This window comes from Lutjanus erythropterus, chromosome 12 (assembly GCF_056507025.1).
Source record: "Lutjanus erythropterus isolate fLutEry1 chromosome 12, fLutEry1.hap2, whole genome shotgun sequence".
In the NCBI taxonomy this organism is placed as follows: domain Eukaryota; kingdom Metazoa; phylum Chordata; class Actinopteri; order Lutjaniformes; family Lutjanidae; genus Lutjanus; species Lutjanus erythropterus.
Window position 1 is genome coordinate 9,163,039 of NC_139328.1, and position 26,108 is coordinate 9,189,146.

The 26,108-nt window shown below is 40.1% G+C and overlaps 1 protein-coding gene across 19 annotated transcripts in view; it reads right to left on the reverse strand.

The window, feature by feature from the left end:
• mbnl1 (muscleblind-like splicing regulator 1) overlaps positions 1-26,108 on the reverse strand; it is a 69,149-nt gene that overhangs the window by 11,468 nt on the left and 31,573 nt on the right. For 12 of the 19 annotated variants that reach the window (XM_084731981.1, XM_084731991.1, XM_084731984.1 and 9 more), the window contains 3 exons: positions 6,171-6,386; positions 4,627-4,848; positions 2,138-2,377 (listed from right to left, as the gene is read on the reverse strand). In XM_084731981.1, coding sequence (XP_084588107.1) covers positions 2,138-2,377; positions 4,627-4,848; positions 6,171-6,386 — 678 coding nt within the window. The remainder of the gene's footprint in view (positions 1-2,137; positions 2,378-4,626; positions 4,849-6,170; positions 6,387-26,108) is intronic. The other 7 variants (XM_084731995.1, XM_084731990.1, XM_084731992.1 and 4 more) reach the window with 1 other exon arrangement.

The following is a 26,108-nucleotide window of genomic DNA, read 5'->3' on the forward strand; positions in this document are numbered from 1 at the left end:
GGAGCTGCGTGAGCCATTTTGCTTCTTTTCATTTGTTCAGTCATCTTCTTGAAAAGGTCGATGTTGCGATATTTGTGATTATCGCAGGCCCAGCTTAAGAACAAAATGACACGAGGTGCATTTGAAATTGGTGGTGGCGCACGTGTATTTATACAGTGCGGGCCAGCAACACCGATGAAAAATAGTAAGTCTTACAGGTCTGAGTGTGGTGGACGGAACATACAGGAACACAGCTGATGTGGAAACTGTACTGAATACAGTGTGTCATTCCTTTTCAGCAGCAGTTTGCTTTAGGAGTCAGAGGGGCACCAGTGATATGTTGCTAAATCCGCAGCCTCTGAGAAGTGCCACGCCGCGCCGCGCCACTCACTGTATTTACTGTTCATCTTTAATAAATCCCCTGAAAACAACACCAGGCAGCTGCAGTATAACCATAAAGACCCATTCACAAATCAGACCGGTTGGTTGTAACTCCATATTCAGAAGAAGAAGAAGGAGGAGACGTCTGATTACCAGGGCTCATCATAACCGCTTTTCAAACTTTCTTTTTGGCAAAAGTAGCTCATATTTTATCCTTGAAACACAATGCAGAGCGAACGCTGTTGTGTAACGTTAATTCTTAAACTACGTGACCATGTATGCGCTGAAATACATATGAATTATTGCGTCAGTCCAATTAAATCATCACCAAAGAAGTTTCTTTATTTTTTATTTCTATGGTTATTATAACTACTTGATAGAAAAACATAATCCATCTGCTTTTGGGTGCACATTTATTGTGATGTGTCTTCATGTCGTGATGCTCTGAATCATCAGACATTTCCTGATGTAATTCTTTCTGTCTTCTCGCCTCGTTATCACATTTAACTGTTTTGGAGCTATGAGACCAGTGATGTGACTGGCTGAGAGACTATTTAGTAGTCACACCACCCGCTGATCTCTCTTCACCTTCACGTTGTGCTGCTGCACATGCATAAAGCAAAATAAAAGGAGCGCATGGAGAGGCCCGGTCTGTGCACTCTGAACATGCCCAAAATAGACATGTACACAGACAGTTGTGGACAACACGGATGCGTGACTATCGCCTTGACAATTATTATTCAAATTTCAACAGGGGGTGCAAAATATTAAACTGAGGATGCAATGCACGCCTGGCCTATCCAAAAAAAATTGTGATGTGTTTCTCTTTCTGACCAAAAATTGGGCTTTTTCTTTTGTGGCTGCAGTTGTTTTGTTTACAACGCACAGAGCTGTCTGTAAACAGGCAAAAGACTGTGTGTTGCAAACTGCAGTAAAAACCCCAACTAAAATTCGTATTTCTAATGTGCTGTTTACATGTACAAGGAACACTCCTCCAACCCAAGTAACATCAGCATATCCCACGTCTTAATCGGAAAATGCTACATTTGGAAAAAGGCATAATCAGGAGTATCCTTTATCCAAATATGCTCCTTACATGGCCCGTATCAATGGAATATTGTGAGATTCAGAATAATAGTGGAAAATTAGTGTGCATGTAAACAAAGTCACTGTCACATTGCAATGATTCACCCCACAGCCCTCGCTACAGTGTGTCAATAAGAGCATGTAGAAAAACACTGATCAACAGACAAGTGTGGTTGTACTATTATTCCCAGGTTGCTTCTACTGTGACACGGGACTGAAAGCACAATGAATCCTGTTTTTAATAATGTCAAGAGGAAGAGAAGTAATAGATAGGAAGCACAGAAACAATGGTGTCACAAAAAAGACCAGAGAGACAGAGAGAGAGAAAGAGAGGAACTGACTCTCTGCTCGTGATCTGGGATGAGATGAACAAGGAACAAGGCAATCTATTTTTTTCAGATTAGGAAGAAAACAAGCTAAATGCACAGAGTAATGTACCATTGTCTGATCCTTCTTCATGTCATCCTGCTCTGAGCAGATTTTACCCAAACCAACTTGCAGACCTTTAAAATTTGACCTGGCAAAAGCAGAACTGAAAAAGGCTACATAATACCAACCAGGAAGGTGAGACACTTTCAAACATGATCCACAGAACATACTGTATTTCCTACTCTGTGATTTATAGTAGACTGCTCCTTAGCCTGTTGTGTAGGTGTGAATGAGTGTGACCACGCTTGTACAGACTGCTCACCATGGCCGCGGCGGCTGTGGCCTGGTTCACCTGGTGCTGGGCAGCCTTAATTTTGGCCTGCAGATGGGCCGGCGGGTGGAAGTACTTGCACTTTTCCCGGGAGCACCGGCCCTTGATGTAGTCCATGCACACGGTGACGGTGTTGTCGTTGGTGTCGATCATGGTGCTGTCTGCGGGGTGGGCAAAGCGGCAGTCGTTCTCTCCCCGAGAGCAGTTGCCCCTCTGATATTCCCGACACACCTGGGAAAAAGATTCATTCATTCAAACCTTTGTTTAAGGCAACAAAACGGGCTATCGTCCAGCACAGACAATATTTGGGTGATGAATAAGGGATTTATGGAGGAAAAGATACAAGCATTTGCACCAAAGAGGACCAACTAACTCTGTTATACAGAATGCAGTGGTGAATATCTCAAATTAATCTGAAGGTAGACTGATAAGTGAGTCTCAGGGTTTGAGAGTTCAAGCAGCAGTATGTCTGTAGATTATGGATCATAATATATTATAACTATACTCTTCCTAGGATTCAAAGGGAAGCTGGACCTGTTTTTGTACAAAAATCTGTGTTTTTGCTGCACTCCGGTGATGAGATTTTCAATATGAATACCACAGAAAATTACTTGTATGTGAAAAATTACTTGCTAATAAAAACAACTGTGATTTGGATTCTGTGACCCTCTTAATATTGCAACGACCCAGTTTTGTTTCATTCAAGGTAAAAATCAGTAGGATTTTAAAGGACATCAAATACTGAGTGTCCCAGGTAATGTAAAATAATCTGAAAAATAAGGAAATACATGCAGAGGCAGCGTCTCTGCAGATACAGCCACCACCACACACTTCTAGTGAGTCATACGTGATGATTGAAAGGAATAATGCTTTTATTAGTCTATATATTTTATCTTATAAAAATGTTGCATATTAAGCGTTTAAGATGAGAGGAGGAGAAACAATGAAAATACAAATTCAGTAGTGCATGTGGACACAGCAAGAATAGTTCCATGCTGAACATATCCTGCTTTGTGTCTTTATGAAGAATATATGAAGATGACTCATCAAGCCTTTACTGTGTCATTATAGTAGGTGTATAGTTACAAAAATCCATTAAATTTAAAAATGCATGAGACATGCAGTCCAATAAATAGATTAAAATGCTTTAAAAGCTCATATTCCTCTTGCGGTGTAAAACACTTTCTGAGCCTTCCTTCTTACGCGTGTACTTCCTGTTTAACTAGAACTGGAGTTCCTGAATAAATATTACACAGAGGAAGGTACAGGTTACGCTGATGCTTTTACAGTTTAACAGAATAAACCGTTAATCTCATGATTAAGTTTTTTTTATGAAGAACTGTAATGTGTTTGTTGGCGTCGCAGACATTTTTAAAAGTCTATATGTGAGACACCAGAGGGCAGCACCTTCTTTTACATTAGAGGTATCATGAACACATGGGTGCTGCTTATCTGCTATCTACTCTGCTCTTCTGCTCTGAGTGTTTGAACTTCAGCATGTGCCACACAACGACAATAAAGGTATCAGCTGCGTTTGTACTTCACTTCTTGATTTTCCTGGTGTCATTTAAAAGAGGAAACATTCTATAAAAAGAGCACTCTACTAGGGCCTTTTGAGGATTTACCTTGCATCGATGGGTCTCTTGTGTGGTTTTGTGATTCTTTGTTTTGTAGAAAAACGTTTAAAGACGCTATGAGGAAATCTGATAATGAGATATTTCAGATATTTGCAATGCAGCAACAACAGAGTCAGAATCAGAGAGTGAAGGCTTCTTTCTTCTTTATACCAGCAGCCATGATAGAAAGAAGGAAGTTCTCTACTGACAGTAGCCTCGATAGACCAGATTACAACACTGCCACAAAAAATTGTTTTTCTTGACTAGAAAGAACGTGTTCCTTCGCTGTTGCAATATAATCACCTGTACTATTGCAATCACCACTGTTCTTTACACGCAAATAAATATTCAACAAGTTCAGGCTCATCAGGAAACAGTTTTGTGCAGTGTACTGTATGAAAGCACAAAGTGTGCTGGATCAGATGAGGCAGATTAAGTCAGAGCAGGTTCATGAAAAAAATAATCAACTCTTAATTACAAAGGAAGCCACTCGACATCATAAGCTGATGAAATATAACAGTTTATGAACCTCTGGTGGTTTTATTTGTATTTTCATTTAATTACCCTCTACTTTGCATAATGGTACCTGCTATTAATAATGAAATTCAGTTTCAGAAACAGTTTATGCAGGTCCAATAAAGGCTGCAGTTATTCGTATGCTTGTTAAACCACTTGTTAACAACACTTGTCTCATTTGCAGCCGCATTATGATCCTGTGCAGTTCAACTCGCTCTAAAAAAAGAGACACATCGTGAAGTAGAGTTTATTAGAGTTTCCCTGGAACTCTTTGGGAAGAGTGCGTTGATTCTATGTTACATAACACGTCATTGAAAACCAGGTTGTTTTCATGAGTGTGTGTGTTACCTCGAGTCTGTCTGTTCTCAGCAGTTTCTGGGCCGCAGCAGCAGCAGCGTTGGGGACTTGGCTGACGGTGGGACTGGACGCCATGAGAACAGGGGTGCTGGGCAGGATCTCTGGGGGCATCAGGCCTGGTGACACAGGGCTCAGGTAGGGATTAAAGGCTGCAGCTGCAGCTGCTGCTGCGCTGGCGTTGGTGGCCAGGCCTGGCGTCACCGAGAACATGGGCTGGATGAGAACAAAGTAAAAGCAGAGGAGTGAAATGAGTGTGGATAAAATGCATACATCACAGTCTGGCTCGTCCTATGGGAGAGCCCTTTTTGGTTCCCATTAGAACCTTTTTGTAAAAGTTTGGAACCTCCCAACACAGTGTTTCACCAAGAACCAACTGTGAAAGGTTTGCTACAAAACCCTCTGTGAGATATTCTACGGAGAACCTTTCTATAGTGTACTGGTTTTATCCAGAACCCTGTCTGGGGCTTTTATCAAGGACCTCTCCACCTGCTGGGTGCTAACAAGAAACTACCCAGTGGGTTCTACCAGGAGCTTTCTCATATTCCAAGGGTTTTATCAAGAACACACCAAAGGTCCTATTGACAAACCTTTTATATTCCAAAGGTTTCTATTTATAACTCACTCAGGGTGTTCCCCCAGCAACCCTTTTATATTATGGTTCAAAGAACCCTTAACAATCCTTGAAGAATTCTTTCTTCCCTCTTCATCTTTTGTGGATGAAAAGGGTTGTCTATAGGGACGTTGACTATATGCTTCAACGTCGCCATTAGTCAGGGCTGCAGCCGCTCTCGCCCAGCACGTATGTTTTTATCAGTTAAGTCGGACAGATGACAGCTTGTAAAACCAGTGTGGTTTGGCAGTGTTTTGACATAGAAAATGAAAATTCTATTGAATGTAGGCTGTGACAGAATAAACTGGTATATAACCACTCGACTGGGGAAATGTGTTACCACATTCAGCACAGACATGGACATTAACCTGAAAGCAGAGCAGCTGCTGCTGCTCGAGCGGTTAATGTTAGCCACAATGTGTCAGGCTGTCATCTGTGGGTAAACTATGTTGTTTACCTCCAAGACACTGTGATCTTTTTTGGTTTGAAAAGGTGAAGCATTTACTGAGTTGTCATGTTTTGTAGGTTAATGTGCAATGTTTGTATTGCACAGCGCAAAGTGAAATGGTCCCAGGGATTGTAGACTGTAATTAACTGTGTTTTCTTACTGTTAGACTAGTTGACTAGGCTAAATTAAAATTTGTGTTTAATCGACGAGGAGATTAGTCGCCAGGAACGTCCATAGTTCTTAATGGAACCTTCAGTCTTACAAAGAACCCATGACGAATCCTTTCTTCAACAAAGGGTTTTTCAGAAGCTAATGGTTCTGGGTAGAACCTCAGTTCTTCAGGAAGAACCTTTTTGGAACCCGCATGTCTAAGACTGTCGAAAAAGAGGGACTGACAAAAAGATGACAGACGTAAAGAGCCACGCAGACAGTGAGGGAGCTGTATATGTGTGAGCTTTTATGTGTATGTGGTCTCACCGTGGGCAGTAGCTGTGGTGTGTTCATACGTGTGTGGCCTCTCACCATAGGTGGTAGCTGGGTGCCAGGCATCATGGCGTTGGCGAGCTGCATCTGCTGGGCCAGCATGGCCATGTTCTTCTGCTGGATCAGGTTGTTCCTGCCATTGATCTCAAGCTGGGTCTTTAGGTGGGGAGGAGGGTGCAGGTACTTGCAGTTCTCCCTGGAACAACGGCCCTGAGGAGACAAAATGGAACAACAGTTGGATTTCTTTACTCTGTGTGCCTCAAGTTCTTGGTTATACATTTGGATTGTTGTTCATATTTTTGTGTTTGGACTCCCTCTGTTAGATGACGGTGGTGAGCCAGCTAGCTTAGCCTGCTTTGTCTAGTCTAGCCTAGCTCACACAGTTAGCCTGAGTAGCACAGTGTCTCCGAAAGCTAGAAGTGGGGATCAATACATCTCTGCATGCCAAGTACATAAACTTCTGGAGTAACAGAAAGACATTTACAATGAAATGCCACTCTACAAAGACATCATGAAGCTTATCATGGAGTCTATGAATGCACGGTTGGACAGCGTTGCCAAAGACGTGCAAGAACTAAAAGCAAGACTTCAATCCACTCAGAAGGATGTGGATACTCATGAAATTTTTCCATGGATTGACACAAAATTTTGTACAGACATTTGTGATTCTCATATGCTGAATTCCAGCGACTTTGGTAATATGCTGACTTTTCCTCCTGCACCACTATGGGGTTGATATTTGTGGTTTGAGTGAAATATCTCAACAACTATTGCAAAGATTGCTTTATGGTACATACATTCCCTCTGCAGGAATTGTAATATCCTAATGACATTCCCATCAATCTCTGCTGTACTCTCTGTTTAGTGCTAACTGTCAAATGCTGGTATGCAAACATGGTAAACTAAGAAGTTAAACGTACCCTAATATTACCATTGTCATTGTGAGCATGTTAGCATGCTGATGTTAGCATTTAGCTCAAAGCACTTGGTGCCAGCACACATGCTGTACCGCCTCATGCAGCTGCCAGCATAGCATATTTTTTATATGTGATCGTATCTTATTTCATCAGTCTGTGTCATGATCAAGTCAAGTCAAGTCAATTTTATTTATATAGCAGCCAATCATAACAGAAGTCATCTCAGGACAGTTTTCATATAGAACATATAGAGCATGTCTAGACCTGCTATCTTTCCCACTGACTCTAGAACAGAAGAGAGAATACAGATTAAATGATAATAATATATAGAGCAATAAAAAATCAAGGGGCCTCATGTAAAAATATTTTTTTTGTTTTGTGCAGCATTATAAAATCATAAATGGTGTAAATGCTCGAATGGATGGGTGTGTGCTCTGGAAGAAAGTGATTATGTGCCCAGTGAAAGCATGCTGCCTCATTTATAGCTATCTCAATGTCACTGACACTCAAATTCACTTTAGGTCTATCACTAATTGTTAACAACTTGCTATTTCTGTCAGTCCCAGCAGGGACATGTCTGTGTGTGTCAGCGTGTGTGCGTGCGTGTGTGTGTGTGTGTGTGTTTGTGTGTGTGTTAGCCCCCAGAGTTCACAAGATCCAGCTTAGCTACATGTCCAGCTAACTCTATAAATACTGTCCACTCATATGATCTGTATATATTGTATCAGCAGTCATCCGGAGGTCATACTTCAAAGTCTTTGACTCATTATCTAAGACAGGGATCCCCGTTTGCTGCCAAGTATACATTCAGTCTGGAGAAGAGAAGTCTGGGAAGCAGCCCGAGACACACACATGCATATTCTTATGCAAGCAAGATTGCATACACATTAATGCGCGCTCGTCGGGGTCATGATCGGATAACAGGTGGCAGACACACGTCACACTGACACGTCCGCAGTTCAGGAAAGACGTGTATTTACTTTCAGCCCTGTGGCACAGCTGAGCTGACTGCGGCAGCTTGCGCTTTCCCTCACTGACAGAGCTGTCCCCGCTGGGATTCATCTCTATACCCCGACATGACTTCATTCCCATTTCCCATCTCCTTAACTTTCACCGACACTGGAGCAGCAGACAGGTGCGAGGGAAGGGGGGAGGGGGGGTGGGGACACTTAAATGGCAGGGGGAGGCCTCTTTAAGATATTTTGTTTTGTCCACTTGTATGAAGTTGCTAGCTCAAGTTCTCATTGGACTTGCTTTTAAAATTTTTTTCAGATCCAGCCTAGCAGCGGGATTACAGCCATGCCTCCTCCTATTCTGTGCCCCTGTTATCTTTCCTACTGCCTCAGTAACAGACGGGAGCATGTGGATGAGGAGCTGGTCAGTGGTCTGTGCTTTGGGCAAAGAGTGAATTGATATGAGATATTACAGGATATATTTATGTACTTTTAAAGGTTGGATGCATAATATTTTGGGGGATCTATTGGCAGAATATGGCATAAATAGAATCTTATATTCCTGCATATGTTTTCATTAGTGTATAGGCCGCCATGTTATATAGTAGTCTAGTAGAAGGCCTTTCACATTTTTAGCAAGTCTTGCAGCCACTGTAGTTTCTCCTACATGCTTAGAAGGGGAAAGTGAAGCGAAGGGTATTTAAGTTGGTTGCAATCTGCAACTTTACTACTAGATTCCACTAAATTCTACACGCTGGAAGTTTAAATCTATACTCAAGTCGTAACTTCTAAGCTATCAAAGATATCTGGCTGAAATACTGTGGATCGTGGATCTTCAACAGAGTCTGTGATCCCTTAGGGATCCTCTTTAGTTAACTTGTTTTGGTTTAAAAAAAATAATACACATTAATATGAATCCAAGATATTACTAGCAAAGATAAATCAGCCTATTTGTAAATTAAAATCCCAAACCTATCCATAAAGGCAGACTACTTAGCTATGTATTTTTGAAACATATTGGCAAAACTGTCTGTATTATTCCAAGTGTACAGACACTCTTGTCAGTCAGAGTGAATAGTTTTCTAACTATATAATCATAATAATAATAATGATTGGGCTAATAAGTACACTGACACATTAAAATCTAATGAACAAAGTACACACTCATAAACTTAGAACATTAGCAGATTATTTAAATAAAATCACAATGACATACTTCTTTTTCATATTTATAAATGATAATTGAGGTTGTTAAAGGGCCTGATTCAGCCCAAGAGCTGCCAGCTGAATAGGCCTGATCCATGGTATGGAATAAAATAAGTGTTTAAATAACTTTGAATCCATTTAAAGGGTATATTTCAAGGCCAATGTTAATTGATTCAACAGAAGCATAACTTTCCATGCCGAAGCGAAGTGTGTACATAAGCTGAGCTGGCATTCAGGAGAATTCTGACACTGACAACACTGAGAGGTGTGTGTGGGGAAAGCGCACGAGTGTGTGTGTGAGACGAGAGGAGTTGAAAGCAGGTTCTAATAGCACTCATCCAGAGAGTGACAATGGTATGCAGCAAGGGCAGGGTGAGAGTGTGTGGAGAGATAGTGTGTGTGTGTGTGTGTGCCTGTGTTATGCAGAGGGGGCAAAGGCGTGAAGGATCATGTTGCGTTCACCCCGTATGACCCCGTCTGTCGACCCTTCGATTCACAACTGCAGCAGTGCGCACGTAGGTCGTAGATGAGTGTTAAAAGTAGGAGGGTAATGTTTAAGGATGTGGCTTTGACTTTAACAAACTACATTTTCAATTCTGCCGAATCATGCAACGAAAAAAAAAAAAAGCCATCAACCAACAGCAGCAGCCATTTTGAATAAAAGATCAGGTCCCGGGAGAGGAAACGTCAGGCTGCACAGGAGAGTCATAGTGGCTGAATGGCGAGAGCCGGGCTGCGTCAGGGAAATTTTAGAACTCGCAGAAGAAGTGATTAGTGTGGGTCATCACATGCAGAGAGAAATGGAGATGCAGACAGAGAGGAGGAGGAGGAGGAGGAGGAGGAGGAGGAGGAGGGAGACTTCATCCCTCTCACATCATGTTTATGGCTGTTACTGTGACATCAGCGGCCTTGAGGAGCAGCTAGAGACGGTGTCCACGGCAACAGAGCAGCCAGACACCCCTGCTCTAACAACACAGTGATTCCTGGAATCTTCCCCCTCGCTGGCAGATACAGGAACTCAGCGAAGGAAATACTACAGATACAACCAACCCTGAAGCCACAACTATTCCCAGAGTAGAGGGCATCCAATCACCACCGCTCTCTGTCCTGTGTCCTGGCCTTTTTTTGTGCGGGTCTGCGCCGCTACAGTAAAGCAACCATCAGGAAAAAGCTGATTCTCACTGCAGATGAATCAGACAGATATCATCTTTAACATGTCTTATCGCTGACCGGCACTTTTGTCTCCACTGAGGGATTCAAAACCAGAGCAGAGAAATCACATTATCTCATTATACCGACGCAATTCAAAGGTAATTATGCAAATAAAAAAAAATTGGATGTGCTATGGAGACCCATAGAAGGCATCAAATCACATTTTTCATGGCGCAGAGAGAAAATACCTGATGAGAATGTGATTAGTGAATAAACTGATGTGTCATTGCTCTGTGCTCATGGCAGAAATTAGGAGAACAATGAAGCAAGTGGCTTCAGAATGACTCATCCATGTCATTCATTTCTGGAATGTTTTTTCCACGTCACACGATCATGTTTTTGTGTATTTCATAACTGTAGCCTTAAAGCTGGGGCAAAAGTTCAAATTCAAGGGGTCTGAAAGAAAACTAGACTCCTTCTCTTGGCTATGTTTTCAGGCTTTAGAAAATCTAGCCCATGACTCATGACCAGTCACAGGTTGGTAAGATAGCTACTGAGAGCTGTTTCATTCTGGGAATGAGACTCATCAATAAAATATCTTTCAAGTTTTCAAGCAAAAATGTAAGTCATTGGGTCCAGTAAGAATTTGCTGGGTTTTTTTTTTGGACTATTGGTTGGATCAAAGAAGCAATGTGAATATGTTACTTTTTGGCTCTGGGAAATTGTGATGAGCATTATTGTGGAAATAATCAGCAGATTAATTGCTAATGAAAATAACTGTTGCAGCCCAAGAAGCAAGCATATTATGTAAATGCATTCTGACTATATTGTTTTATCAAAATGACAAATTTTAAAGATATTATATTACATTGCAAGTAGAATATTTCTAAGACATTGTTTGTTGATTTATAAAAGAAAGACTACGAGTATGCAGAAATTGAAAAATGACTTAAGAAATAAATAATAACTAAACTACAGTACAATAGAGAATACTGAATAAATAAGTAAATATACATTTGCTTTAGATGTCATTTTATAAAATATTTTATTCAGTATTTACTTTTGTCATCATTGCTTGAGAAAAAACACGCCCAAACATAAAAGACAGAGAAGAACAAAATAAAACAGACTGCCAGCCCACAGAAAAGGTGCACACATGCATGTCAGTCCTTTCGATGACTGAAATGTCATACCACCACGACCGAGCGAGGTTGAGGAAGGTCAAGACAAAGGCCAGACAAAACGAAAAACTGGTGCATCAAAGCACAATATAATACAGAACAGCACAGCAATGATACAATACAAAAAGTAGTTCCCTGTCTGACACTTCTTCCTCCTGATATGACCAATAAAGCCCCACATCTTAACAAACTCAGGGTGGGCACTGGACAGAGTATACTGAATTTCTTTAAAATATAGAGAATAAATATATATATATAATATATATATAACCTCATTAATTGTGAAGCTAAATTATTACCAACTCAAGTTTCTTTTAAAATACAGAAGGATATTATGTTGTTAAAGTGCCGAATCTCCAGCAAAGCGAGCCTTGTTTTTCTCAGCATGCTCCTGCAGCACAACATGAACTTGTCCCTGCCTTCTTGTAAGTTCAGGCCGTGCTGTATTTTGTATTAATAGTGTGACTCTGTGTTTCTCCTGGTGAGATCAGTCTTGCCACACTCCCTGCCAAACAGGGAACAATAATCCCAGTGGCTACCGTGCAGTCTGATTGATGATAAGTTGCAATAACACGTCCCACCCTGATCGCTTTCTCCTCTGACTCTCCGTCTCTCGCCCGTACACACACACACACACACACACACACACACACACACACACACACACACCCTGCTTTTGTGACTGTGTGGGATTTAAACAAACAGTGAACCAATGTATAAAGAATGCTGGGTGGGGCTGCATCCCATCCTTTTCAGGAGAAGAGATGAAGCATGCAGCAAGATGTGTTAATGCGCATGTGTATGCGAGAAAGGGACAGTGAAAAAGTGGAAAGGTGAAGAAAACTTAAGCTTAAGGATTAGAGTAGAATATATCCAATAAAGCAATAGTTCACAAACTTTTTTGACTTTGCAACATCTCAAAACCGTTGGTTTATTAAGTACTGAATGGTTCAGGCCAAAATACATCTGTGATCTGCTGTTATGAACCGTCCAGACAGCTCAGGTCATCTATGGTGGGTCTGTTTACAGTCCACAGGGTCAGCTTTAATGCAACTAAATCTGTGACTAATATTCTATTTTATTTTATTTATTTTAAGTCATATTTAAATGTTTCTTTTTGGGAGAAAATGTGGACCACAAACTGACCACGCTCGTATTTTTTGGTCTTGTCTGAAAGCTGAGCCACTTCTGGAAGGGTTTTGCGCAGGCGAAGGGCCAAAATCTATTTTACAAATAGTCTTGGGGGCTGTGATTAAATGTATCACTATTGTGATGTTTAAAACCTGAAAACCTCCAACAGACAACATCTGGATTAAAAAAAATACGGGAACTGTATCAGATGGAAGACATGGGATAAGGTTGCAAAGACTAAAATTTAAAAAGAGGTGGAGTGTAATGTAAATCTTAACTAAATCTGGACAGATGAAAATTTTGTACAGAGAATGATGTAAAGTGAAATGGCAAAACTCCACTGTCTGTATGAAAGGCTAGTTATTACCTTTTGTTTCTTTTTTTGCACTTATAACTGTGCTGTTGTTGAGAGAGTTGAGGACTACACAGATAAAACTGCCTTGCCTATGCGTCAATAAGTTGTGACCACTTCAACCAAAGACTGATCTCATCTCAGTTTGTTTTATTTTAATAGTTTACAGAAGCCTGGAGAGGTAAAACTGTCAAGTAAATAAAGTGAAAAAAAAAAAAAAATCAAACAGGAAATAAAAAGTAAAAGTTTGTATGGCAGAAATATTTTATTTTGCTTCCTTGTTTCTCTTTTGGAAATCACCGCAACAAACCAGCAGTGTCAGTTTCCTGTTGGCTGCAAACTGTAGCAAACACCCTTTTCTGAAATTCAAGTTCATTTTTGTTACACCAATGAAAAGCTATAATATTTAATTTATCTTCTAATAAGTGTGCATTTAACTTATTATAACGTCTGTTTTCCTTTATTATGATTATGTTTATCATTATCTTAATGAATTTAAATTACTTTGTCTTATTATAATTAGAATTTTTATTATTATAAGTTTTCTCTCTATCACTTAAAAATATTGATATCGGATCTATACGTGAAGCTTACATCATGATATGTTCTTTTTGTAGTTATATTTATATTGCACAATGATATGAGTTTGTAGCATGAAGAACAAAGAACATGCATGGATGGAAGAAGTCAACAAATAAAAAGTGTTTTAAAAAGCTACTGTATGTACATCACCTATGACTATATAAAGCATGTATCCTGCGTGTCATAATGATAATCTCTTTAAAAATGCAATAAAATCTACTTTCCTTCCTGTCTTTGATGCTCTCGTGTTGTGGTGTGATGTTGTGATGTAAGACTCAGTTGTGTTGGGTTCCGCTGTGACGCTACCCTGTTCTCTGCCCTGCGTTCCAGTGACTTCTGTCTAAACATACGCAGAGATGAAAGGCCTTTCTCCTCACACACACTGTGAATGAAGCTTTGTTTTGCCGGAGAGCAGCGGAGACTCAAAGGGCCGAGCCCGGTGGTTGGTCTCTTTGTCTACTGTGCGCACTCAAATATGGCACCAAATATAAAACATATCAACTCGGTCAATATGCTGACTCTGTGCGGATCGTCTTACATGGTGTGCGAACTGGAATTTCCTGACCGTCAGTGAAGCAGCATGCAAATTACTGGCAAAGTAGCAGAACAAAAACAGAGATCTTGCTACCAAAAAGGCACTCAAAAATTCACAATCAATAGTACCCTTTTAAAGTAAAGTACAATTGATTTTCTTTTTGTTTTTAGCCACTTAATTCAGCATTAAATTAGCAGTAAAGTTTTTGAAGCGAGTGAAGAAGGCATTAGAGATCTATGCTGTGGTTTGCATTTCTATATCAGACCATGAACGCACACTTGCACCCTTGTGATTGTGTGCGTATCTCCCCGCTGGGACTCGATGTACACAGCGATCCATGCTGCACAGCTTAGCGGTCAGGGAGCTGATGTGACCACTGGAGCTTATGGAGATATGAAGGAGGCAGGGAGTGTTAATCTATGATAATAGTTACAATATGCCCCCGGTGACGCATTACCACCCTCACCAAACAACGACTGGCGAGAAAGGGATTATAGGATGGAGCAGAGCTACAACACAGACCACACAGAGAGTGATAGGGTTAGTCAGATACATACTGTTTATGTGGATGGAAAATTTTAGTTTTGGGATGTAATTTATACAACAAGCAGTTCCAAAAAAAGGAACCTGATTGGTCAACTAGACTTTCAGAAAGTGATCAAATCAGCACTAAAGCACACCGAGGGATATTTCTCTTTTTATTCATGAAAATAAATGACAAACCACAGAGGGCCTTTATAGACTATGACCTGCTGTTAGGCTATTTCCTGCAACTGTAAAAGTAACAGTTTAGGATAATTTAATCAACTTTCTTTAATGAATAAAATTTATGGCACTGTTAGATTGCCACAGAACCCCTCAGTGAGTAAACGATTTTGCAACCGCAGGGAAAGAGTTGCTTTTGAAAGACTAAATGCCAACAAATATTGATTGGAGCTGAATATTTCATTAAATAAACATATTGTGAAATTTGGAAATGATTATATCTATGTTTTTTCAATACATTTCAACTGTTCCTACACTTCAACAGTCAACTTCAAGCACTTTTAAAGCTTTTCCAGCAACTTACAGCTGTGCCAAACAACATATTTATACATATATATACTCACAATGATTATCACATTAAATCAAGTGTTATAGGTTTCATGATAGTTTCTACAGAAGAGTGACAGATTAAAGGAAAGAGTTTCATGTTTCAAAATGTGTCACCAGCTGCACATAGACGTGGCATCCTTTATAGCCTGACTGAGCCAATGTGCATTTTTTAAATTTCTTTATCTTCAGAAGCAAACTCAATCAGTAAGCAATTTGTTACGAAAGCAATGCAGTCAGAGTTTCAAGCGGTTTCACACTCTTATTCCATCTGTGTGTCGTGTCTGTGAGTCGGAAACACGGTGCTGCTAGCTTAAAAATACCTGTGAAGCTCACAGATGTAGCGGCTAAATGTGAAAAAATGTTTTCAGCAGATCTCTTAGTTACAAGACTGAGCTAAAAAAGCAGTTTTGTGTTTATATGTGTGGTATTTATATTCTAAATATTATATTAATAGTTCAAGTTGGCTGGTTGACCAGAAATCATCTCTGTTACTGGGTCACTATTAACAGGTTGACCTTTTTAAACTGGTTCCATTACATAGGAGTCTACTGATGTGACTATTTTTTTTCCAGTTATTAGTTGGACCTCATGTGTTTCCAGGGAAATTGAGATATCTATAGCAATTTTTTTTTTTTTGAATTTCCCCACAATCTGAATACATCTTGATTTTATCTTTTTTCTTTTTGGTAACCATTGTATAATTGCAATATTACACTTGAGGGTGAGCTTCATTAACACTCCAGTGATGCTTATGGACTACAACACTGTCGTGCTAATCATGCTGGAAAAGCACACCCTCAAATGTAAAACTGATTAAAGCTACTACAGGGAACTGTCAGATTTAGTTGATTTGACAAAAGGAGTAGTGTTTCTACTGCGACAGCCACAAAACATAATGTCAAAAATAAAAACAAAATCTCCTCCTGCTTCTTTTTAAATTGGCGATCATGCCTCTCATTCTAACTTTGGCTGGGAAAATGTAAACAGGCTCGTTTCATCTAATATCAAGGAAAATCCGACTGAGCGGCATACAGACAACTAAACAGAAACGGCCGACCTTCTCGGGGATGGTCTCGTTAACTAGGTCATATAAAGGCATGAGTAATAAACTTCATAACCAGTTATGAACTCCTTGAAGTAGTTTTTAACTTATGATTAAAGAAATGATGTGCAAACTGGAGACGACAGTACTCTCAGGTGATGCTCAGACATAAACACACATATGCATCAGACATAGTGGGAGCCACACAAACCTGACTATTTATATAGACACAAACAGACACACACACACGCAGCAATGAGTTATTCACACTTGAGAGGGTGTTGGTTCTCAGAAATGCCTCAGGTCAGATGTCACGTACACAGGAGCCCTGCATCCAAACTTAGACCTCTCTGTTTTTTTTCCCTGACGTGCTCCCCCTCCTCTCCCTCGCTATCTCATTCTATCTTTTTTCACACAAACAAACTTTCATGTGACTTTATTTACACCAGCTTTCCTCTACAGTCTCTATTCGCAGTAGCACAGCTTCTTCTTCTCCTGTAAGGGCTAACAAGGTTAGATCCGTACTTTTCATTATCAGTAATAACAGAGCAATCACGCAGGTATCGATTTGAGCAGCAGCACTTTATGAAAGCCATCCAGCACTGGTAGTGTGAGTGTGTGAGGCGGCCCGGGAACGCTCATTTAATCATCTCCGAGCTACGCATCCAAGTGGGAGAGTGAGAGAGGAGTCATTGCAACAGAAATCACAAGGTCCAGGCGGCAGCGAGGCGTCAATAATGACGCTGTTGTTTCTGAAATGACTGAGGTGTGCTCTTTTCTCAGTGTCTGTTGGCCTCACAGGGGGAGGATCGACGCCTGCTGCTTATCTTAATGAGCCAGATCAAAACTTGAAAGATGAGTAATCTAGTGACATGTAATACTAGTGGTTAAACTTCCAGTGCTCTGTTAGCTCTTTCTAGAAGAGACATTTCTCACTAAAGAGCATCTACATCTGTAACTGAAGTGCTTTTAGGTTTCCCCACTATATAGGTGGACATACATTAACACTGTACACTCTTAGAAATAAAAGAACTAATTAAAACCACGCAGAACCACTTTTAGGCCCTTTCCCACGTTCAAGATCCCTGGAGCCTTGGTCCTATCTGGGGAACCAGCCTGCATTTCCACCAATTTCCAGCAGAACCAATGTAATCAAGGATGTCATCAACAGGTGATACTGCACGGATGAACAACGACCTGCAGAATATGACACGTCCACATTGGTTTCCAAGAAAAACATGCTATTTTTTGTTTCCAGCAGAGAACCATCTCACTGGAGTCCAAAGAAATTCATTTTTGGTAACAACACTTCAAATGGTTCAAAATCAGCTGCCTACATGAGTGGGTCTACAGAGATGGTTCCACCCAGAACCCTCTCTAGGAGTTCTATCCAGAGTCTGAGTGCACAAACAAGAACCCACCCAGGGAGTTCTATCGAGAACTTTTTTATACTAAGAACATATTTTGTCAGGGATTCACCTGTAGCCTCTTGTCTAACAAGAGTTCTACAGAGAACAGATGGATGATAACGGCTCCTGATAGAACCCCTTCACTGTGCCCAAAATCACGAATGTGCAGTGCAAATTATTATACCCTATATAGTGGACTCAAAGTAACCCACAACGCATTTTAAAAAGCACTATACAACCAATGGTCACTAACTAGACAACATCCCAAAATGCACTGTGCTAAAAGAAAAACAATGATGTTATAAGAATAGTGTCCCATAGTGTTTCTTCCTCACTATGTAGTTCTCCACATGGAAACAGACACAACCCTACTCCCTTGACCAACCCTTCCTTTCAAAATAGGTTCTTTGGATGAAAAGTGCTCTTGATGGAACCCCATGTCTTACAAAGAAAAAAGAGTTCTTCAGAAGCAAACGGTTTGGTAGAACCTCAGCTTTTCAGGAAGGATCCTTTTTGGGAACCTTTAATTGTGTGTATTTATTAAAATGATTACAGATGCATGCTTTTAGTCAAAGATTAGACCATGACAGGCCTGAATAGCAGTAAATATCCCAGACAAATAAGAAAAGTCTACTGCATGCCTTCCCCTTCTTTCTGTCGTTCCATCTCTTTTATGCAGACTACTTCTTTGTCTCCATCTCTTCAGAGTGGCAGCTTTGTGATGCTTCAAAAGGTGGGGGGAAAAAAAAGTTTAGAGGTATGTGTCTACTCCTTTTCTCTTTCATATACCGGTCTTTGATCCTGACTGTCTGTTCTCCCTTTCTCACCCTCACCACTACCACCATTATCTGCACATGGGTTCCCCTTCCTCTTCAGCGCTGTGACACCTGGATTGTAGACACAAGCTGAAAAAGCCTCTTCCACCATTTGCCAAGTAATAACCACCAGTGCAGATGATTAATTTAGTTTGCACTTACAGATTTAATCTGGCATGTATTATGCTAATCTGATCTCACAGACTGTAATCCTATCCACAGCTCTAATCCCACTGTCAACTGGCCTAATCCTGTTTCTGCGTGCGATTATCTCCTTCGGACTTGGCACTAGCACAAGCAGGATGCTTTGACTCTCTGTCTCTCTCTCGCTTAATGCAGTATAAGATGTGTGTTTGCCTCACATTAATTCTTCAAGTGATTTCTCTCTTGAAAAGTAAGAGATAAACTGACAGTGGAGAGAGATTATTTAATTTGTTTCATAAATTTTCTACGGGTGTTGATGTTGATAATAACGCAGGAAGAGACCAACGATTCTATCCTATTCAGACTCAAGACAGTCTTTATGTGCTATTTCGCCTATATACAGCCAGTACACAGTGAAACTCATCAATGTTCATCTAGGATCACAGTGCTGGAACTATAAAAGAGGCTACACAGAACCAACTAGGATAACATTAATCTACAAGATTACATAAACATACATAAACCACACAGGACTACATAAAGCGCATGAGTCCAACCATTTAAGATGTTTGTTCCCAGACAGCGCAAGATCCCAAACTACTGGGATAGGGCAAAATACTGCAATATAAGTTTAAAGGCTGTAAGTGTGAACATTCACTTATGGACAGAAGTTTTGCCATTTGCAAGAAATTGTAAATGGAAAAACAATACAAGTTATAAACTGCTTATTCTTTTCTATTCTACTGAGGGCTACTGAAAGTTTCTTTACCGCATATTTTTTTTCTCTCTTTGTTGTTGTTAAATAAAAAAATAGTCTGAATCCCGTATCACTGAACTGTGAGCTCTGGTAATGGTGCAAATAATCCAGAAATATTTAAAGTACAGCAAGCCAGAGTGACAAAGAAAATACCATGTGCAAATGTAAAAATACATCTTACATTTATCTTCATTTAGATAAATTATAATTATTATTATTGAGGAAGGCAGTGCAAGAAATGCAAATGCACATGCCACTAGTCTTAGTGATTTCTAAAGCAAAATATGATGTACCTACTGACAGTAGTAGACAATGCAGAGTGTGCAGTGCAGTATGAGGCAGTGTAAACAGAGAGTCCAGCAGTCTGTGCGTGTCACACAAAACTAATCAGGGATAACACTAATTGGACCTCAGGTGGTGCTGCTGTTTCAGGTCAAAAAACAAGGACACATGATGGATCCTAACGAGCCAAAATGGAGACATCATTTGTGAGGATGTTGGTGATGTGTTCACTGCTGATCCCTTTCCCTTTCTCAGAGTTTTAGCTCAGCATCACGTCACAGAACTTTATAAAATATTCAATTTTAAGATTAGGGTTCAAGGAGTTTTGTGATGTAGTTTTTCACTGTCCTGCAAAGACCTATGAGGGGAATCAGGGGCAGTGAATAAGAGGAAAGGAGAAAGTAATTAAGACCAATGCCACGGGTCTGACAGGCCCAGACACTGAGAAGGAATGCACTTAAAAAAAAATAGACACAAAGAAAGCAACTGAGTGAGAGGAAAAACAGATGGACAGCATGTTTTTCCGTGTTGCCTCACATTCTCGTGCCTTTCGCAACCGCCACGAGCAGGCATCTCACTGCAGAGCCTCTCATTCATGTTTGGCTTCAACACAGAGATAAGTGGCAGGGTGAATTTGACTGACGGACCAGACAACTGGCGAGAGGGAGGGGCAGAGTAAAAAGGTGTTGAGAGAGCCGAGTCTAAGTGAGTAGCTGTGCCCTTAAGCACCTCGCTCACCTGCCTAATGGGAAGATAATGGCAGAGCGGGATATGTGACTGTTTGCAAGCAAGAAGTGTGAAAAAGCTGTAAAGGAAGAGAAGGAAACATAAAGCTGGAGACAGAGATGGACAGAGGGGAAAGAATCAGGAAAAGCCAGATCACCTCTAAACTGAGGGTTCACTGAGATTAAAACTATTCACCTCATATCCTCTTTTCCTCTTTTTCCCTAGCATTAAAATCATAATAGTAATCCCCTAGTTTGACATGAAATTGAACTTCTGCAACAGCAATGAAATATTTTTACCCTCAGTAATTATCTCTTTTTATAGTAGTTTGTATTTGGGTTGTAGCAGGGTCTGTCATTCTTGTGCTGGACTGAAATTGCCTACCTAAGCATTAAGGATTCACAGGAAAATTGTGCATGCATATAATTCAAGAAATTCTAAATGTGATTCACCTTCACTGGTGGAATAAAGGGAGTCGCACACTCCGGAGATAGTAAAGCCCCCTGAGGCAAATTGTGATTTATGATATTGGGTTGGATACATAAATTTGTCTTGAGTTGTCACATTATCTGACATTATATGCAAGACAGATTTATCTATCATTATACAACACAGGGTAGTATAACGAGATTAAGATGTAGTTCCCTTTTTGACACCCAGAAAACGTAATATTAAAATTACATACAGTATGTACTGTCTGTAAATACATGACTCCTGGATCAAATAGTTGATCGTACTCCAAGCTGACAGGATGCAACACACAAGACTCCGGCAGGATGACAATAGGAAGTTTTTGTTTTTACATCGATGATGCTTCATGCACAAACAGTCTAAGTCGATGGACAATGTTGCCCAGAAGTCGGCTTTTAATGTGAAGATGTCGTTCATATTATCACCACCGTGTTGTTGCTGCTGACAAAAATTCAAAAAATGCACTACAGAGAGACTTCCTGGCTTCACCCATGCATATGTATATAGCCTATGTAACTAACTGTACAAATTGTGTTCCTTTATTTTGTTTTATATTTCATCCAATTCCATTCTGAATTTAATTGTCAGTATATATGTTGTGGTTTGTGTGTAGCATGAAGGAGCTACAACTGTCATTACATTTTACAAATCTGTGTTGTCTAAATAGTAATAAATAACCTTGATTCCTTGTTCTTTTTATGGCAGCTATATTTTACCCTATGGAAAAACATGTAGGTCTAGATTCTTGATGTAAATGTCTGGTGGGTTACTTCATTACCATATTATTAGATGGCATGAATTGCAGTGACACATTTTTACTGATTCAGCCTAATGTATTTGGTATAACTGAAAATTTTCAGATCTCCATCAATTTAAAATAAAGGATGTAGTTGTGCAACCATAACTTTGATTCTTTTTAATGGCTTTACCTTTGTAGTGTCAAAGGTTGAATAATTGAGCAAATGTTTTCCCTGCTGTATTTTCCTGTCTTTATAGCAAAAAGGTTGACATTTTAACCTATAAACACCTGTATCTAATGAACTAGACATAAATCCACTGATTCAAACCAAGTGACATCAACAGTACCTGTAAGAAAAACACGCGGTTTTATGAGTTTCATATTGTGTAACACTGCAATCTTGGCTTTAATCTGTCAATATTTGTTAAGTGGTGAAGCAAACAAACCCTCAGGCTATGTGGAATTTTATGGTATGTCTGTATGTTAGAGCGAGACGCAGACAGAGACAGGGAGAGGCGAGAGAAGTAATCATTGTATCAGTGGTGTTATAAAGGGCCCCACTGTGATGGAGGGACAGGGACGGCTGACACTGAGAAGAAAAGACAGGCTGTTGTCGCTGATCTTCCGTCACATAAGCTCACAGAGAAGACGCACAGCCGCACTGATCTGACAAGGATGCACACACCATGGAGTGAGCAGACCGAAGAATGTCTCTGTGTATGTGTCTGTAAGTGTGTGTTTGTGTGTGTGTAGGCCTGGATTAGACTGGTCCAACCACAAATCTCACTAGCATGAAAGTGAGAAAGCCACCATCAACACCAGGGGACAGAGACGGAAAAGATCCCACTTACTAAAATAAAAGCCCCAGTGATGTGACTCAGCTCTTATCTAGTGAAACCTGCTCGTTTTTAATCAGCCACAGACAAGACTGAGCCCAGCCAAGTGGATGGCGCTGTGATATTAACGGCTCTCCTCTAGTAAAAGCCGAATCCTATGGGTGACTGAATTCTTGCCTAGTTAATTTAAAGGAGGGGAATTTTCATTGTGGATGCACCCACAGATATCCCATTAAAAATCCAATTAGGATGGAGATACCACGCGTCGACTGCAGACGAGAGAAACCCATATGGATCCAGGAAACAGTCTCTGTCTGAATTATGGCATCACTGCAGTACACTGACTAGAAGCAAACCTTTCTGATCTCAAGTATGATGAAACGTTCATCCTGAAAACACATTCATCTTGGTCAGATTCTGACATTATAACACTCTGCACAGGTGTCTCATTTCCTTTTTTTTTCGCAGTGTTTTCTTTGGACTTGTACGTTTTGGCGAGAAGCCAGTGAGGAAATGTGAGGATCACACACCCATCTGCGGCTGTTGGGCAGATAAACAGTGTGTTTGAACAGTGTCTGAATGTGACACAGATCTATTTCAACAGCATCCAAGGAGGAAGTTGGATCTGTTTATGTTAAATATTACAATTTAACAAGTCACATCATTCCCTCTCATGTTTATTTGCACTCATGTTTAATGTGTGTTACAGCATCCAGGGAAAAACATATTAAAGGAATTGTTCGGATGATTTAAAGCATGGTTGTATGAGGTAAACTGATATTAATTTTTTTTAGGTGGACTTTTTTTAAGTGTCTAAAATACCTTTTGTTGCTAACCCTGTCCACAGCAGTACATAGCTTAGTTTCTGTGCTGGTACTCCTCATACAACCCCTTAAATAATCTGAACTATCCCTTTAAAGACTGTGCAACCAGAAGACATACTGTAACAGCATTGGAATTTTAAAACAAGCTTTGATGATTAAAATAAAACTATGCTAAGCTAAATTAAACACGTAAACTTGATTTGTGCCGGTTTTGCTCTGGCCTTTATTAGTTCATCACTGGCCACAGAAATGGCAACTGTTGCCTGCACGTGGCCATGTGCAGTGTGTCTTTTAAAAAGCTGTGCGGTGTGTGACAGCAGTGTCAAATACACATTAGCCTTCTGAACTCATAACCATCTGTCTACACACACACACACACACCCTCACACACACACGTACAGAGCATGACGTGTTGATTTTACTGCCGAGGGATTGGCTGGATAATTTGTTTGAAATCATAAAAAAACACTGTCGACTAGCAACGCAGCTAATATTTACCCCACATGTCTGTCTGGCCAGCCACCTCTCAGTATGTATGTGTGTGTGTGTGTGTTTAACCTAACTGTTCCATCTAACCACAGAATATAAACATGCTGTCAAAATATGGTCAGCAAAATTAGAGGAAAGACAGATAGAGACACAGACAGTGAGTTAGAGCGATAGAGACAGAGAGAGATAAATAAGAGGTATTTACCCGCCCTCTGCTCTGCAGGAATGTAATCTTGGCTCAGAACAGCGTGGTAACACAAAGAAACCCGCTGCAACAGCACTACTAATACAGATACAACACATACACACACACAGACGTGTGCACGCGCACACACTTGGTCTCTTTTTCTCAGAACTCAGACATGATGACAGTGGGTGTGTCAGGCTGGCAGGTAGACAAAGTACAAGGTCTATGCTCTGTGTGTGTGTGTGTGTGTGTGTGTGTGTGTTCAAACTGTTCTCCATGGTAGACGGTTACCACTCCTTTTTTATGACAGCATGGACAGAAGTGTTGGGGGGTAAACAAGGACCTGCGGCTGCTCTTGGGTTCACGTAAGGTCATGGCTGATGTTGCCCTAACCCCTGAACCCACCCTAGGTTTATATGTGTGTGAGTGTGAGTGTGTTGGGGGGTTCAGCCATGGTGTAATGCGAACCGTCCTGCCTGGGGGTGGGCGTGGCCTTAAGTAAATGAGGCAAAAAACCAGACTGAGCGGGAAATCAAGTAGGAGCTACCAAGATGGGAGGAGAATGAAAACAATCATAGGAGGAGAGGAAAACGAGTGAAAGAGACTAGAACAGGCTTGCATCAAGAGAAAGTAGGATGGTGCAGGACTTGAAATAAGCAGGAAGTTTACCCCCACGTGGGTGCGGTGGAGATGCGGTGTTACAATACATTTACGGCAGAGAGTAACCCATATTATTCCAGACTCATTCTAGTATCAGCTATTTAGGCAGGCATTAGCTGCCTTGCTTCTGGAACCTGAGCTGACTATTATATGGCAATCTGATTAGGAATGCTTTAGTGAAGCATTAACCACTGAAGGTTAAAAGTAGGTTACTTCCTCGGCATCTCGCGTCCATTTCAAACTCTCTGGTTCGTATTTTTTGTCAGATGCAGTGCAGCTCAAAGGAACACATTCTGCATCACACTTTTCCCCTTCTCTCATGAAGTAATAGGGCAGATTTTAATATTTAGCCGTGAATGAATAATTCGTTTATACACTGTAAAAAACAAAACAAAAACAAAACTAAAACCTTTTGTTTTATATTTAAAAAGTTAGTCTGTGCTACCTTGAAATTTTTAGTTGAATGAAAAAGAGTTGAGGTACTTTTGTACACTGTAAAAATAAAAGTTGAGAAAACTGAGTGCTGAATCCAACTCAGACTTTGAAATAAACTAAAAAAAAGATTCCAAACTATATCTCTGTTGAGATTATTTAACTTTTAAAACTTTAAAAAAAATCTTTGAGTTTTATAAACCAAATAAAGTCTTTCAGGAATTGTTGAGTGAATACAACAAAGTAAAAGTGAAGAATGGTTAATAATGACAAATCATGTTCACAGCTCTCTGTGAACAGTTTTTGAAATAGTGTTTTTTTTTTGGTTACTTAAACCCAAAGATTCAAGTTTATCTAAAGAAGAAAAGTAAACTATGTCAACTAAAGATTATAGGTTGACACTTGTTTTAGTTTATTTCAGAGTTGAGTATTATAAACGCACAGCTTTCATCTATAGTTTTCATCATATATATTTTCTTCAAACTATAAAAAGAAGGGCCTCAGGAGAGTTTTAACTCTCACAACATGTATGCTGGAAAGGCTGCTAATATTCTGATCATGTTACCTTACAAACTTAATTAATGAGTTGATTGAATTCTGTACAGTACATTCAATCATCTTGTCATTTCATGTCACAAGACTTCCAAGTTAGAACAGCTCATATTTATGAGTTCTGAGGTGCTCTGAAACACTAGAAATTTTCAGTTTGATTAACTTGAATAAATAAAAGATTAGTTGATGCCACTAAAATTCCTAATTTTTTACTGTGTACAGATTTAGAATCAGCATATCTTTCCTAACCTGTCTGCTCAGTAGTTAATCATTAATACACAAAGTTACAAAGCTGACTTTAAATCAGGGAGTTCTGGCAGCCATTATCCTTCTCCAAATATTTACCCCGCTTCGACATAGCTGAGCTGTCTTTGTTGCACCAAGCAGATACACAGGCCACAGAAAGGGCTGTGCGCTGAGGTTAAGGCCAAGTCTAAGACCAGTGAACACCCACGCATGGATG